Source organism: Salmo salar, chromosome ssa16 (genome assembly GCF_905237065.1).
Source record: "Salmo salar chromosome ssa16, Ssal_v3.1, whole genome shotgun sequence".
Lineage (NCBI taxonomy): Eukaryota > Metazoa > Chordata > Actinopteri > Salmoniformes > Salmonidae > Salmo > Salmo salar.
The window spans coordinates 78,042,276-78,058,158 of record NC_059457.1 but is presented as its reverse complement, the minus strand read 5'-3'; the positions used below and the strand labels follow the sequence as shown (position 1 = coordinate 78,058,158).

The window sequence follows — 15,883 nt, the reverse complement described above, 5'->3', positions numbered from 1 at the left end:
ATGTATTCTGTGTCACGTATAATACACCCTCTTTTTATTTATACTTATATATTCTTTGTTTCTGGGTCCCTTCTTGTTTTCTTCTGTAGATAATGAAGTCATTGTCGTACAGCCAGACACCTTCCCAACCTTGCGAGGAGATGTTGACGTCATTCCTGTCACTACTGCAGAGCCAGCTGAGGAGGTCACAGAGATGGTCCCGCCAGGAACTACTGACTATGTGACTGAAGATGCTGACATCGACGTCACCTCAGAGACCGACGAGACAATACAGGAGATAGGAGAGGACGCCACTACCGAAGCTGCCTTTGACGTCAACTCCGAAACAGCAGTTGAAGTCATTGCTGAGACTGGTGATGAGGCTGTCCAGGAGGTTAATATGGCTGCTGTTGAGGAAACGTCCGATGCTACCTCAGATGACACTGTGGAGATCACACCTGAACCTATTGTCACTGTCATCCACGAGCCCATTGATGAGGTAATTGAGAAAATGGTTGAGGAAGTAATCTCAGATACCACACACAATACTGTGGAGGAGGCAGAAGAGGCCGCTGCAGAGGTCCCACCAAAAGCTGACATTCAGATCCCTATAGAGGTCCCATCAGAGGCTGCCATTGAGATCCCTGCAGAGGTCCCTTCAGAAGCTGCCATCGAGATGCCTGTTGGGTCCACAGACAAGGATATCCCAGAACCTGAAATAAAATTTATTCCAGAAACTTCTTTGGAGGACATTTCTGAAACCACTTCTGAAGCGCCTTCGGAGGCTGCCACAGAAATCACTTCAGATACCATAGACAAGGAGATCACAGAGGGTGCTACAGAAATCACTTCAGATACCATAGACAAGGAGATCACAGAGGGTACTACAGAAATCACTTCAGATACCGTAGACAAGGAGATCACAGAGGGCGCTACAGAAATCACATCAGATACCATAGGCAAGGAGATCACAGAGGGTGCTACAGAAATCACTTCAGATACCATAGACAAAGAGATCACAGAGGGTGCTACAGAAATCACATCAGATACCATAGACAAGGAGATCACAGAGGGTGCTACAGAAATCACTTCAGATACCATAGACAAAGAGATCACAGAGGGTGCTACAGAAATCACATCAGATACCATAGACAAGGGGATCACAGAGGGTGCTACAGAAATCACATCAGATACCATAGATGAGGAGATTAAAGAGGCTGCCATAGAGGTCACTTCAGATACCACAGATGAGGAGATTAAAGAGGCTGCCATAGAGGTCACTTCAGATACCACAGATGAGGAGATCACAGAGGCTGTGGTAGAAGAAAACGTCACTTTGGAGACCACTTCAGACATTGCTACCAAGGCAACGTCAGAAGATACTACAGATGAGGATATTCCAGAGGATGCAGCAGAATTAACTCCAGATATTTCTCCAGAGGACACTTCTGAGACTACAGATGAGGAAGCTGCAGCAGAGTTGATTCCAGAAGTTTCTCCAGAGGACACTTCAGAGCCTGAAGCTGCCATGGAGATCCCTTCAGAGGGTTCAGATGGAGATGTTCAGGAGCTCCCTATGGAGGTCACCTCAGAGGATTCAGATGGAGACGTTCAGGAGCTCCCTGTGGAGGTCACCTCAGAGGATTCAGATGGAGGCGTTCAGGAGCTCCCTGTAGAGATCACCTCAGAGGATTCAGATGGAGGCGTTCAGGAGCTCCCTGTGGAGTTCACCTCAGAGGATTCAGATGGAGGTGTTCAGGAGCTCCCTGTGGAGTTCACCTCAGAGGATTCAGATGGAGGTGTTCAGGAGCTCCCTGTGGAGTTTACCTCAGAGGATTCAGATGGAGGTGTTCAGAAGCTCCCTGTGGAGTTCACCTCAGAGGATTCAGATGGAGGCGTTCAGGAGCTCCCTGTAGAGATCACCTCAGAGGATTCAGATGGAGGTGTTCAGGAGCTCCCTGTGGAGTTCACCTCAGAGGATTCAGATGGAGGCGTTCAGAAGCTCCCTGTGGAGTTCACCTCAGAGGATTCAGATGGAGGCATTCAGGAGCTCCCTGTGGAGGTCACCTCAGAGGCTACAGTGAATGTTGCCCCAGAAGACACTGAAGAGGAGACCCCTGAGATTTTAGAGGACGTTATCTCAGACGCCACAACGCATTTGATACTTGAAGCTACGGAGGAGATCACTCCAGAGACTGTACTAGAGGATACATTGGCCACTACTACTAATGAAGTGGTAATAGAGATTGGTCCTGAGGAAGAAGTCACTCCAGAAACTTCAGTAAAGGCCATTCCAGAGGATGTATCAGAGATCACCTCAGAAGCAACAATAAAGGCTGAAGTCACTCCTGAGGCTGAAGTAGAGATGAAGGAAGTTATGGTGGAGGTCACCTCAGAAGCCACTTTGGAGGTCACTCCTGAGGTTGAAGTAGAGGTAACTCCAGAATATGTAGTGGAGGAACCTCCAGAGGCTGAGGAGATTACAGAAGAAACTGCAGTAGAGGACAATCCCGAGGTGGAGATAGAGGTAACTCCGGAGTCTACTGAAGAAGTTCCTGAGGAAGCAGAAGAGGTCCCTTTGGAGACTGCAGTGGAAGACACTTCAGAGGCTGTAGAAGAAATCACCCCAGAGACTGTAGAGATAACTCTGGAAGCTGCTGAAGAAGACACAATAGAAACTGTAGAAAAGATCGTTTCAGTGACTCCAGAAGAGATAACACAAAAAACTTCAGAGGAGGAAATTCCAGAAACTTCAGAGGAGGAAATTCCAGAAACTTCAGAGGAGGAAATTCCAGAAACTTCAGAGAGGGAAATTCCAGAAACTTCAGAAGAGGTCCCATCTGAGGCAGTAGACGAGATCATTCCAGAAGCTCCAGAAGAGGCTTCCAAAAAGATAATTCCAGAAACTACAGAAGAGGCTTCCGAAGAGATCATTCTAGAGCCTTCAGAAGTTGCAGCGGAGATAACCACAGAGGCTGCAGGTGAGTCCACTCCAGAGGCGACACCGGAGGCTGCCGTGGAGATTACTCATGAGGTCACCACTGAAACTGGAATTTTTGTGGGCATAGAGGAGAACAATAATGGCGATCGTTATAGGGATGCAGAGGAGAACAATAACGGTGATCGTTATAGGGTCACAGAAGAACCAGAAGAAACAAATGATGACTTCCTAGGGATTCAAGATATCATAACAGAGGTGGAAAACGCGGTAAGCAATGAGGTTATTATTATTGCAATCAATGAAATACAGAATCAATAATCAAATTGTTACATCATAAAGGATAGAAGCCTTCTTAAACACACAATAAGAGAGGTGCATCAGCTATAGATTAAAGACACTGAAATGAATGAGAGTGAAGTGATATTGTAATGATGTGAGCTGTTTGTGAACTGTTTTTGTGTCCTGTGTTTAGCTGGGCAATGAGATCGAGGACATCATGACGAGGCCGTCCACACCCATGAAGGAGCATGTGGTGGAACTCAGCATCCAGCTGAAGGGAGAGAACTACAACGACGCCCTGAGAGACCCCTCTAGCTTCTACTACCAACGCGTGGCCAAACATTTCACCCATAAGGTACAGTAGAGTTGGTATTCTACTGTCCCCGTGCAGGCTCTTGATAAAAGCAATTGTTTGGTCCCGTCCTTTTTGACACCCGCTTTTGTTTTTGTTTCCTTACTTTTGACATACAGGATGTACACTGAGTGTACAAAACATTAGGAACACTTTCCTAATATTGAGTTGCACCTCCGTTTGCCCTCAGAACAGCCTCAATTCGTCAGGGCATGGACTCTACAAGGTGTCGAAAACGTTCCACAGGGATGCTGGCCCATGTTGGCTCCAATACTTTCCAGTTGTGTCAAGTTGGCTGGATGTCCTTTGGGTGGTGGACCATTCTAGATACACACAGGAAATTGTTACGTTGCAGTTCTTGAAACACTCAAACCGGTGCGCCTGGCACCTGCTATCATACCCCGTTCAAAGGCACTAAAATAATTTGTCTTGCCCATTCACCTTCTGAATGGCACACATACCCACTCCATGTCTCAATTGTCTCCAGGCTTAAAAATCCTTTAACCTGTCTTCTCCCCTTCATCTATGCTGACTGAAGTGGATTTAACAGGTGACATCAATAAGAGATCCATCTGTCATGGAAAGCAGGTGTTCCTAATGTTTTGTTTGTACAGTGTATTTTACATGATTAACTTTTGCGTGTACAGAGTACAAACAGAAAGTTCGGAAGAGGTTGAAAGATATATATGTATTCTACTGTATCTATTTTCTGTAATCAGCTTTCGAATGTTGTACTGGTTGTCCGGGCTTGCCAGCTATATACTGTATTCACTACAGAGCGAACAGGAAGAAAGCTGCCTGGAAAAATCAGAGGTACACCAGTCAGTGTGACAGCTCTGGAAACATGTCCTCTGCTGGGAATGTCAGGGATTTCTTCGTCGGAGGACGATATAACAAAATCATCGTCGGAAAAAGATGACCAATACGCAGCAGAGTCGATATAGTTCATTTTGAACATTTAATAAACTCAAGATGGATATACAAAATAACAAAAACAAACTCACGATAAACTGACAGTCCTGTTAGGCTTGACGCTATACACGGAACAATCACCCACAAATAACAAACACAAACACACCCTAATATATGGTACTCTCAATCAAAGGCAGATAGAGAACACCTGCCTTCAACTGAGAGTCCCAACCCCAATTAACCCAACATAGAACCAGACATACTAGACTAAACATAGAATACATGGAAACCAAACAGTGCCCAAAAACCCCGGAATACTAAATCAAATGCCCCTTCAACAAACACACCACACCGAACCACATAAAATGAATACCCTCTGCCACGTCCTGACCAAACTACAATACTAATTAACCTTTATACTGGCCAGGACGTGACAGTACCCCCCCCTTAAAGGTGCTAACCCCGGAAGCACCTTAAAACAAAAAACCAAAAAAAAACAACCCCAAACAACAAAACCAAAATTCCCCCCTACTAAAGGGAGGGAAGGGAGGGTGGCTGCCGTCAACGACAGCACTGTGCTACACCCCCCCTCCCCAACCCACCTATATCTGGCGGTGGCTCTGGTTCCGGCCGTTCCAGGCTGTCGGGCCACTCTGGCATCGCCGGGGGGCAGTCGGGGCAGTCTGGCAACTCGGGACAGTCTGGGCAGTCTGGCAACTCGGGACAGTCTGGGCAGTCTGGCAACTCGGGACAGTCTGGGCAGTCTGGCAACTCGGGACAGTCTGGGCAGTCTGGCAACTCGGGACAGTCTGGGCAGTCTGGCAACTCGGGACAGTCTGGGCAGTCTGGCAACTCGGGACAGTCTGGGCAGTCTGGCAACTCGGGGCAGTTCAGGGCAGTCTGGCCATTCCGGCAGTTCAGGGCAGTCTGGCCACTCCGGCAGTTCAGGGCAGTCTGGCCACTCCGGCAGTTCAGGGCAGTCTGGCCACTCCGGCAGTTCAGGGCAGTCTGGGCCACTCCGGCAGTTCAGCGCAGTCTGGCCACTCCGGCAGTTCAGCGCAGTCTGGCCACTCCGGCAGTTCAGCGCAGTCTGGCCACTCCGGCAGTTCAGCGCAGTCTGGCCACTCCGGCAGTTCAGCGCAGTCTGGCCACTCCGGCAGTTCAGCGCAGTCTGGCCACTCCGACGACTGTTGACTGGCGGGCAGCTCCGACGCCTGTTGACTGGCGGGCAGCTCTGATGACGACTGTTGACTGGCGGGCAGCTCTGATGACGACTGTTGACTGGCGGGCAGCTCTGATGACGACTGTTGACTGGCGGGCAGCTCTGATGACGACTGTTGACTGGCGGGCAGCTCTGATGACGACTGTTGACTGGCGGGCAGCTCTGATGACGACTGTTGACTGGCGGGCAGCTCTGGTGACTGTTGACTGGCGTGGCTGGGTTGACGCACTTGAAGGCTAGTGCGGGGAGCAGGAACAGGACGAGTCGGACTGGGTTGACGCACTTCCGGGTCCGCACGAGAGACAGGAGCTGGAAACCCAGGGCTATGGAGGCGCACAGTCGGTCTTGATCTTACCTCCTGCACAACCCGTCTTGGCTGGATGGAACTAGTAGCCCTGTACGAGCGGGGTGCTGGTACAGGGCAGACTGGGCTGTGCAGGGGCCTGATGGTAGCTGTGCGTAGAGCGGGAGTTGGGTAGCCTGGTCCTCGGAGGCGTACCGGCGACCAGATGCGCTGCGCAGGCATCCTCCTACCAGGCTGGATGCCCGCTCTAGCACGGCACCTGCGAGGGGCTGGAATAACGCGCACCGGACTGTGCGTGCGTATGGGTGAGATAGTGCGCTCCTCAGCGAAACATAGCACTCTCCACCCCATACGCTCCTCCATATAACCACGGGTAGCTGGCTTCCGGCTCTTCCTACGCCTAGCCAAACTACCCGTGTGCCCCCCCCAAAAAAATTATTGGGGGTGCCTCTCGTGCTTCAACGCCAGTCTTGATCCTCGTAAACGTTCCCGGTCCTTACCAGCCATACTCCATGGGCCTTCTCCGGCCATAACCTGCTCCCATGTCCATCTCTCCACATAGTCCGTATCCTGAGCGTGCTGCTCCTTTCTCCGCTGCTTGGTCTTGGTTTGGTGGGTGATTCTGTCAGGGATTTCTTCGTCGGAGGACGATATAACGAAATCATCGTCGTAAAAAGATGACCAATACGCAGCAGAGTCGATATAGTTCATTTTGAACATTTAATAAACTCAAGATGGATATACAAAATAACAAAAACAAACTCACGATAAACTGACAGTCCTGTTAGGCTTGACGCTATACACGGAACAATCACCCACAAATAACAAACACAAACACACCCTAATATATGGGACTCTCAATCAAAGGCAGATAGAGAACACCTGCCTTCAACTGAGAGTCCCAACCCCAATTAACCCAACATAGAACCAGACATACTAGACTAAACATAGAATACATGGAAACCAAACAGTGCCCAAAAACCCCGGAATACTAAATCAAATGCCCCTTCAACAAACACACCACCCCGAACCACATAAAACGAATACCCTCTGCCACGTCCTGACCAAACTACAATACTAATTAACCTTTATACTGGCCAGGACATGACAGGGAACCCACAGTGACGGACGGTGTATTCCCATCGATGGATGTTGCCACCTCACATTTTGGCCTTTTCTCCAGCAGAGCCAGAGTTTATGTCAGAGCAGAGGCCATTAGTTATAGACATGGGCTGTGTCCCAAATGGCCGCCTATTTCCCAATATAGTGCTGTGCTTTTGACCAGGACCTGATCAGAGCCCCTTGGGGCCGGGTCAAAAGTAGTGCACTAAATAGGGAATAGGGTGCCATTTGAGATGCAGAGAGGATGAATAAGTAAGAGGACAGAGCCTTACTGCTCCTGGCCAAGAGGGGAAAGAAGGGAGGTGGCACAGATCCTAGAGGATAGCTTTAGCACACAGACAGCACGACACAGACTTGGACAGGGGACTGACTTGATTTTTGTCTATACTGCAGTAATTGATCATACTATGTGGTCCTGGACTGAGAATGATATTACTAACTAGTGGCGTAAAGGATTCACAGTACTGCTGTAGACCCAGGCATGACTGGCGAACATTCATTCTCTTGAGAAAAACATTCATTCTCTTGAGAAAAACTCCAACTTGACGTGGTAATTAACTAAGTGTGTTTTCTTTTCATCATTCTCATCTAGATTGAAGATGCATTTGAAAGGTTACCAGGATTCAAGAAGGTCTTTGTAGTTGAATTCAGGTAAGCGTCATTAACAGCTATACATCCATTGATCTACTACCTATAAATCATACTATTTAATTGAACAGGCAATATGCTATTTCAATATCAAGTTCTAATATTTCTTTGTCTTTTCCAAATGTGTCCAGGCCTCAGAAGGACCTCCAAAGGTAAGCATATTTTCTTTCTTCTGACCCAAATAACGGTCTCACAAGGTTTACATCCAATTGGCTACAGATGTTCATGCGAATACTCTAAAATCTGCATAAAAACCACATGCTTGGTGAGGATAAAACGCTGTGCGTGATGATGTAGTGCACATGGAAATAACTTTTGCGGTTAAATTCCCATGTACTGAATAAAAAATCCAAGTTAAATGGGTTTCCCTCACACAATGATGTTTTTTTCACCACAAATAGTGAATTATATAGTGAATGTGCCCACTATGGTTTTGGCATGTGCGCTCTAGCCAACAGATAGCATATACAGCAGGCTACTTTAATGATGAGATTGTTATGATAATCATTTTTATTTGTCAAACGGCAGCCAGCCAAGCATCGATCATCATGTCTCCAGAATAAGACCCTCAATATTTATCAATATATGCACATAAAGGGGTTTCCGCCGCCATATCTCGCATAATTAATTCCCACCTTGTCTAGCGGATTTGTTTTGTCGCCAGATTTGCTGTTCCCATCAGGCCTGTCGTGACATTTTTAAATCCAACATGTACTTTACTCTCATAAAAAGGATGGCTGGAAACCTGGTTACTGTTAATGCATTCACATGTCAGGATTTATGGCTCCTTAATCCATGACAACGACCACTGACACGCACATTACAGTTGATGACGTCCTGGATAGTGCTGTAATAACAGGCTAGATACCTGTGTGAAAGTGCACTGGAGCATGATAAATCCATCTCATTGCGATGCTATCACTCCAAGTTCAACCATTATGACTGCACAGTTGAGCTAAACCAAATCCCACTGAGTCTATCTCACATGTATATCTACTAATGGGATATGCATGTGTATCTGTGTCTGGCTGAGCCAAAGAACCAAGCCTTTACTGTACTTACTGCATGGTTAGATGTTTTCTGCTTGCTTGCCACAGTCTTCAGGTCAGTTGTTACACACTATGTTTACCAGCATTACAAGCATACTTCCAATGCCTGTCAATCATTATAGCTCAGTGCATCGGCACCATTGCAGACACAAAATTTCAGGCGGTCTTTTCAAACAGCTCTTATACTTAAAGGGCATTATCATCATTTTCACAATTTCACAGTAAAATTCCAACCTCATTGTGTGGAAATATCTATAAAACACAGGAAAATCACATTTTTGACTGCACTGTGCCTAAACTAGGACCTCTTTAAGCTAGGACCTCTGTAATAATTAAGCTAGGACCTCTTTAAGCTAGGACCTCTGTAATAATTAAGCTAGGACCTCTTTAAGCTAGGACCTCTGTAATAATTAAGCTAGGACCTCTTTAAGCTAGGACCTCTGTAATAATTAAGCTAGGACCTCTTTAAGCTAGGACCTCTGTAATAATTAAGCTAGGACCTCTTTAAGCTAGGACCGGTTTAACCAACCCTGGTGGGTAAACTCACACAATCACTAATTATGTTTTCACAGCACTTTCCCTAATTTGTATGTCTTGTTTTAAGTGTTTTTTCAGCTCTTATAATGTTTTATTACGTCCAACATGACATGTCTTACTATTTGGCATCTATTCATCAGACTGGGAATCACTTGTGATCCCTATGAGAGCATTATGACTGCATTATAATTCGTTATACCTGTGGGCTCAAAGTAAAGTGTAACAATCATTTCTACTTGAGACATTTGAGCAATGCAACCTTATCCAAGATGAGGGCACCCCTCTCTGTTCCACAATGTGTCTCTCGGTTCCTTATTGTATCTCTCTGTTCCTCAATGTGTCTCTCTGTTCCTTATTGTGTCTCTCTGTTCCTCAATGTGTCTCTCTGTTCCTCAATGTGTCTCTCTGTTCCTTATTGTGTCTCTCTGTTCCTCAATGTGTCTCTCTGTTCCTTATTGTGTCTCTCTGTTCCTCAATGTGTCTCTCTGTTCCTCAATGTGTCTCTCTGTTCCTTATTGTGTCTCTCTGTTCCTCAATGTGTCTCTCTGTTCCTTATTGTGTCTCTCTGTTCCTCAATGTGTCTCTCTGTTCCTTATTGTGTCTCTCTGTTCCTCAATGTGTCTCTGTTCCTCAATGTGTCTCTCTGTTCCTTATTGTGTCTCTCTGTTCCTCAATGTGTCTCTCTGTTCCTTATTGTGTCTCTCTGTTCCTCAATGTGTCTCTCTGTTCCTTATTGTGTTTCTCTGTTCCTCAATGTGTCTCTCTGTTCCTCAATGTGTCTCTCTGTTCCTCATTGTGTCTCTCTGTTCCTCATGTGTTTCTCTCTGTTCCTCAATGTGTCTCTCTGTTCCTCACTGTGTCTCTCTGTTCCTCAATGTGTCTCTCTGTTCCTCAATGTGTCTCTCTGTTCCTCAATGTGTCTCTCTGTTCCTCACTGTGTCGCTCTGTTCCTCACTGTGTCTCTCTGTTCCTCAATGTGTCTCTCTGTTCCTCAATGTGTCTCTCTCTGTTCCTCAATGTGTCTCTCTGTTCCTCAATGTGTCTCTCTCTGTTCCTCAATGTGTCTCTCTGTTCCTCAATGTGTCTCTCTGTTCCTCAATGTGTCTCTCTCTGTTCCTCAATGTGTCTCTCTGTTCCTTATTGTGTCTCTCTGTTCCTCAATGTGTCTCTCTGTTCCTCAATGTGTCTCTCTGTTCCTTATTGTGTCTCTCTGTTCCTCAAAGCGTTTCTCTCTGGTCCTCAATGTGTCTCTCTGTTCCTTATTGTGTCTCTCTGTTCCTTATTGTGTCTCTCTGTTCCTTATTGTGTCTCTCTGTTCCTTATTGTGTCTCTCTGTTCCTCAATGTGTCTCTCTGTTCCTCAATGTGTCTCTCTGTTCCTCAATGTGTCTCTCTGTTCCTCAATTTGTCTCTCTCTGGTCCTCAATGTGTCTCTCTGTTCCTCAATGTGTCTCTCTGTTCCTTATTGTGTCTCTCTGTTCCTCAATGTGTCTCTGTTCCTCAATGTGTCTCTCTGTTCCTCAATGTGTCTCTCTCTGTTCCTCAATGTGTCTCTCTCTGTTCCTCAATGTGTCTTTCTCTGTTCCTCAATGTGTCTCTCTCTGTTCCTCAACTTGTGTCTCTCTGTTCCTCAATGTGTCTCTGTTCCTTAATGTGTCTCTCTCTCTGTTCCTCAATGTGTGTCTCTCTCTCTGTTCCTCAATGTGTGTCTCTCTGTTCCTCAATGTGTCTCTCTCTCTGTTCCTCAATGTGTCTCTCTGTTCCCCAATATGTGTCTCTGTCTGTTCCTCAATGTGTTTCTCTGTTCCCCAATATGTGTCTCTCTGTTCCTCAATGTGTCTCTCTCTTTGTTCCTCAATGTGTTTCTCTCTGTTACTCAATGTGTCTCTCTCTCTGTTCCTCAATGTGTGTCTCACCCTGTTCCTCAATGTGTCTCTCTGTTCCTCAATGTGTGTCTCTCTCTCTATCAAATGAATGTTGTTCCTCTAGGGGTATGTTGTCTGTGGTAGTCCACTACGCAGTGACTCTGGAGGTGGACGGGGCAGGCATCAGTAACGAGACCATGGACTACATCAACCTCCAGTCCAACGTGGTGGAGAAGTCTTACCGTGACGCCGTTGAACGCCCCACCGTGGTCTACACCATAACAGACTTCCGAAACTACATCACTGAAGCCCTGCACAAGGAGAACTTCATGAGCAACACCACTCTGGATGTAGACCCTGACTCACTGCAGCTAGAGCGAGGTAGGTCTACAGACCGGCTGAACTGTACAACAGGGGGTCATGAACTTTGATCCTAGAGAGAGCTACATTATGAGAAGGCTTTTATTCCAGCACAGAACTAACACACCTAACCAGACTAGTAATAGTATTGAGGATTAGTTGATCTAGTACTAGCTATATATCTAGTTATATCTAGTTAAGTGTGTTAGTGCTGAAACAAAAGCTTGCTCAGAGAGGAGTGCTCCAGGAACAGGGGTGGCGACCACTGCTAAATAAGGGTTTAGTCCTGGGATTTGTGTGAAAAGGGTTCTCCAGTTGATTTGTGTATGACTGTTTTATTTTCCAGTTGATCACTTGTTTCTGGGAGGGAGACCCACCACCAAACCAGAAGAGTCCAATGACATGATGGTGAGTGAGTGTCAGTTCACTGCTCCACATTGTCCTGAGGAACATTGTGTATCGCATCCGTTTAACAATATAGTCAACTGAATATGTAGATGATGACATTGCTAGTTCAATGTGTGTTGGTGTGGAGGCTACACTAAAATGAATGCAATGAAAGTCATTTGTTGCTAAAGTTGCTTTGGAAAATGGAATTCATACCCAGCTGTCTCAGTTCAGTAAAAGTCTGTAAAAATAGTCAAGTCCATTTTCCACAAAACTAGTCTCAAGACGCAAGTCAGCATGCCATATTAAGCAAACAGTTGTGTTCAATCACTAAGAAATATAGAAAGAAATCTGGTTTGAGTGGAAATATGACATGAATTTATTACGCCGAATGATCCGCTTTTCTCATAGACGGCACTGTAATTACAAAGACACATTTGACTGGAAACAAACTTAATAATCTCAGAATTTACTCCCTCATTTTTTTCCTATTTTTTCTCATCCTTTTATTAAACTGATTTACAATCTTGTTTTGGCTGAATGGCGTTGTCCAATTTGTCTTGACTACCATATGTTCTCTCTCATTCTCTCAGGTAATGGCAAGCTTCCTAGGGTCTAACACAGGCACAAGGCAGTTACTGGTAGTTAAAGATAAGCACATATGAAGTCCATTCGTCATTAAATGGGTCCACTTTGACCAAACAGAACTTTATTGTTGTCCTTAGGGCATAACACAACATTTTGTTTATCCTGTGGTGAAAGACAATGACGCTTTGCTCATTTGTGTGAACACAACCCGGTTTGACGGTCTCACTGAGTAACATGGCTGTTTGCAGGAAGCCCACTTTCATTGTGGAAGATGAAGTGTGTGTGTGTGTGTGTGTGTGTGTGTGTGTGTGTGTTTCTCTGTCCCTTGAGCAGGAGATACTAATACAGAACATATGGTGAGGTTAAAAGGCCTGTGCTGTTGCATTCATTCATATAGGGCATCTGTTGCTAGCGATGTATATGTGAATTTCACTCAGATTTAGTTTATCGTGAGGTATTTTGTGTTTCTGAATATTTACTTTGTGAAGTACACATATCAAGGGCAACATCTGTATCTGTTACAACTCAACCTTGTGAGAGAGAAAAACACAACTAATCTGCAGCTGCAGCTAGGGAGGCACAGAGGGCTGGCTTTCGTGTCCAAATGTATCTTCTGCGTGCCAGTGCAATTTCTTTCCACTGAAGTTAGTCCGGATAGAAGAAGGATGAATTTCCACTGTAATTCATTGAAGATGTTGAGGATCATTTTTTTTCTCCACTTTGACTTCTATAAGGACTGTTGAATGTATGCGTGATCATGTCTGTCATCCTATGCATGTGCTTTTTGATCTGTGCATGGGAAATTTATGTATTTTTGAATTTATGTATGCATGGGTGGTGTAGGTCTATGTAGGTCTATGTAAGTCTATGTACTGTAGTTGCGTGTGTCCATCCTTGGGGCATGGCCAGCCCAGGTGTATCGTCTGGACAATTCCTGTATAGATAGAGGATTTAGGATTATCTTTCCTCTAGCCAGCCTAATCCAGGTATATTCTTGGCATTTTCTATGTCTGCCGTGTCTGCCAGCCTCCCGTTTGGGCTAAAGGTAGACAACAATACACTTGGACGTTAATTTAAGTGTGAGTTACTAGACATACATTTCTCATACGTTAGTAGAATGTAAGAATAATGTCATTGCACTTTTATCAACCTTTGTCTTTTCTTCCTGGTGTGTCAGGACAATGTTCTGGCTGCTGAGAAACCACCAGATGCTCCTGGCCAAGACTTGGATGTCAGCAACATCTTTCTGAAGAAGGATGATTTCCTGTTTCCTGTGGACCCTTTGAAGGGCTCCGGGAGCATTGTGGCCAGTGAAAATGATGTGTTCGTTCTGGATGAAACCACCTTGCCACCCAGCACCACTGCTGTCCCTGCAGAGAGTGAGCAGTCCGGTTTCTACCTCCTAAATCACGACACGACATTCACATCACCTTGTATACTGTCAACCACACAGTAACAAACAACACAAAAAAACACATTCAAATCTGATTTAATAGAGTTTTGAAACCATTTATCCATTGTTAATCTCATGGATTCTCCTCTATTCTGTGTTTCACCCTGTTTACCTTCACTGAAGAGAAGGGAGATTCCATGTTCCAGTAACAAACCATGTGTTTTTCCTGTTTTTCTAGATAATGGAAATATTGAAGAAGAGGGATTTCTTCTCAGCAACACCCAGCAAGACTCTCATACTCCCGATGGGGATGGTGTGGTCGGTGCTGGAGGCTTCTCTACCTCCTCCCCTTCACAACCACAGACCACAGAGGCCCCGGTCCCGGCACTTCCCAGAGTAGACCCAGATTTGGATGCTGGCTCTGGCTCCGGCTTCTCTGGGGATGACCAAGGGGCTGACGTCTTCCCATGGTTTCCCGTGACAACTGAGGAGACGGACTACATAGAGGAGGAGGAGGAGGAGGAGGAGGATTCTGTGGTGGGGGAGGTGCATTTACCAGATCCAGAAGTGGAACCGAAGGAGGAAGAGAAGAAGGAGGAGGAGAAGGGGGAAGAGATCACCGAATCTGTCCCGACTGAATCTCCAGAGGACATGGGTCCTTTTGAGTCCCATCCAGAATCAGCCCCAGTTGAGGATGAGCCACAACGGCCTTTCTTGGACAGACTGCCTGTGACCCAAGACATTAGTACCCGACCTGACTACACGACCACCGCTGAAGCCCCTGTGTTCTGGACTGCAGAGACCCTGACCGTGGAGCTCTCCATACAGACGCTGGAGGCCTCTGGGATGTATGACGATTATTACCCAAGCGAACCATTCACCATCATAGCACCAGTCACTGATCATCCCTATCCTCAGTTTTACACCACTGAGGCCCTCGTGTTGGAAGGGCCAGCAGCTGAGACCCATGGTTCTGTTGAGGAGCTGTCGGAGCAAACCAGTCCAATAGAGGTTGAACTCCCCACAGTCACAGAGTCACCTACCTTCATAGACATGGAGCTGTTCACAGTCAAGGAGTCCATCTTCGATATGATCACCGCCAAACCACCAGAGATCGAAGCCTTCACCGACAGACCTTTGCTCTTGGTGCCCGATCCTGAGGATGAAGACGGAGAGGTGGAGATCTTGGAGGAACAGGGGGCGAAGGTCACAGAGCCCTTGGCCACACAACTCCCAGCCCTTGACATCTCAGAGGAGGACCTAGCTGAAGATGAAATATTTGTTGTGGCTGCAGGTACAGCAGCCCCGGAAGTCATAGAGTCTCATAGCATCGTATCCCCCGAGAAGGAATCTCCCTTCACTCGTATATCGGACTCTGTACCGGAAGAGGAGGAAGCCACACACCATCCAGCCACCACCGAAATAGCCCCACATGATGACATTGACATCTCTGAGACACCTGAAATTGCCCCAATGATCCTACCTCCATTCTTCCAGCCAACATTCAGACCCACAGAAAACCTGCTTGAGGCAGCAGAAGAGTCAGATGTTAGCATTGAAGAAGGAGATGTTAGCATGGCGCTAGCACCCCCTTCCCCAGCTCACGACACATACGAACTAGAAATCGGCACTTCAATCCAAGCGGTTGGAGACTACGCACCGGACTCCCCCATGCCGGAAATTGACCTCACCTTCGATGTGTATGGCGGGGACAGCAGCGGGTACTCCAGCATCGCCCACGGATCAGACGTGGGCAGCATCGCCATGGCGATGAGCCCTGGCAAGGATCTGATGGTGTTCTTCAGCCTGAGGGTGACCAACATGATGTTCTCTGAGGACCTCTTCAACAAGAGTTCCACAGAGTACAAAGCCCTGGAGCAGAGGTTCCTCGAACTGGTAAAGGATATATGGGGTTAGCTGCAGTAACATTGGGGTATGGGGGCCAT

General features: G+C 46.4%; 1 protein-coding gene across 1 annotated transcript in view; it reads left to right on the top strand.

The window, feature by feature from the left end:
- LOC106574795 (interphotoreceptor matrix proteoglycan 2) overlaps positions 1 to 15,883 on the top strand; it is a 34,807-nt gene that overhangs the window by 4,643 nt on the left and 14,281 nt on the right. The window contains exons 7-14 of the mRNA XM_045697984.1: positions 90 to 3,187; positions 3,393 to 3,554; positions 7,704 to 7,762; positions 7,891 to 7,911; positions 11,334 to 11,590; positions 11,916 to 11,977; positions 13,722 to 13,923; positions 14,176 to 15,833. Of these exons, the coding sequence (XP_045553940.1) occupies positions 90 to 3,187; positions 3,393 to 3,554; positions 7,704 to 7,762; positions 7,891 to 7,911; positions 11,334 to 11,590; positions 11,916 to 11,977; positions 13,722 to 13,923; positions 14,176 to 15,833 (5,519 nt within the window). The remainder of the gene's footprint in view (positions 1 to 89; positions 3,188 to 3,392; positions 3,555 to 7,703; positions 7,763 to 7,890; positions 7,912 to 11,333; positions 11,591 to 11,915; positions 11,978 to 13,721; positions 13,924 to 14,175; positions 15,834 to 15,883) is intronic.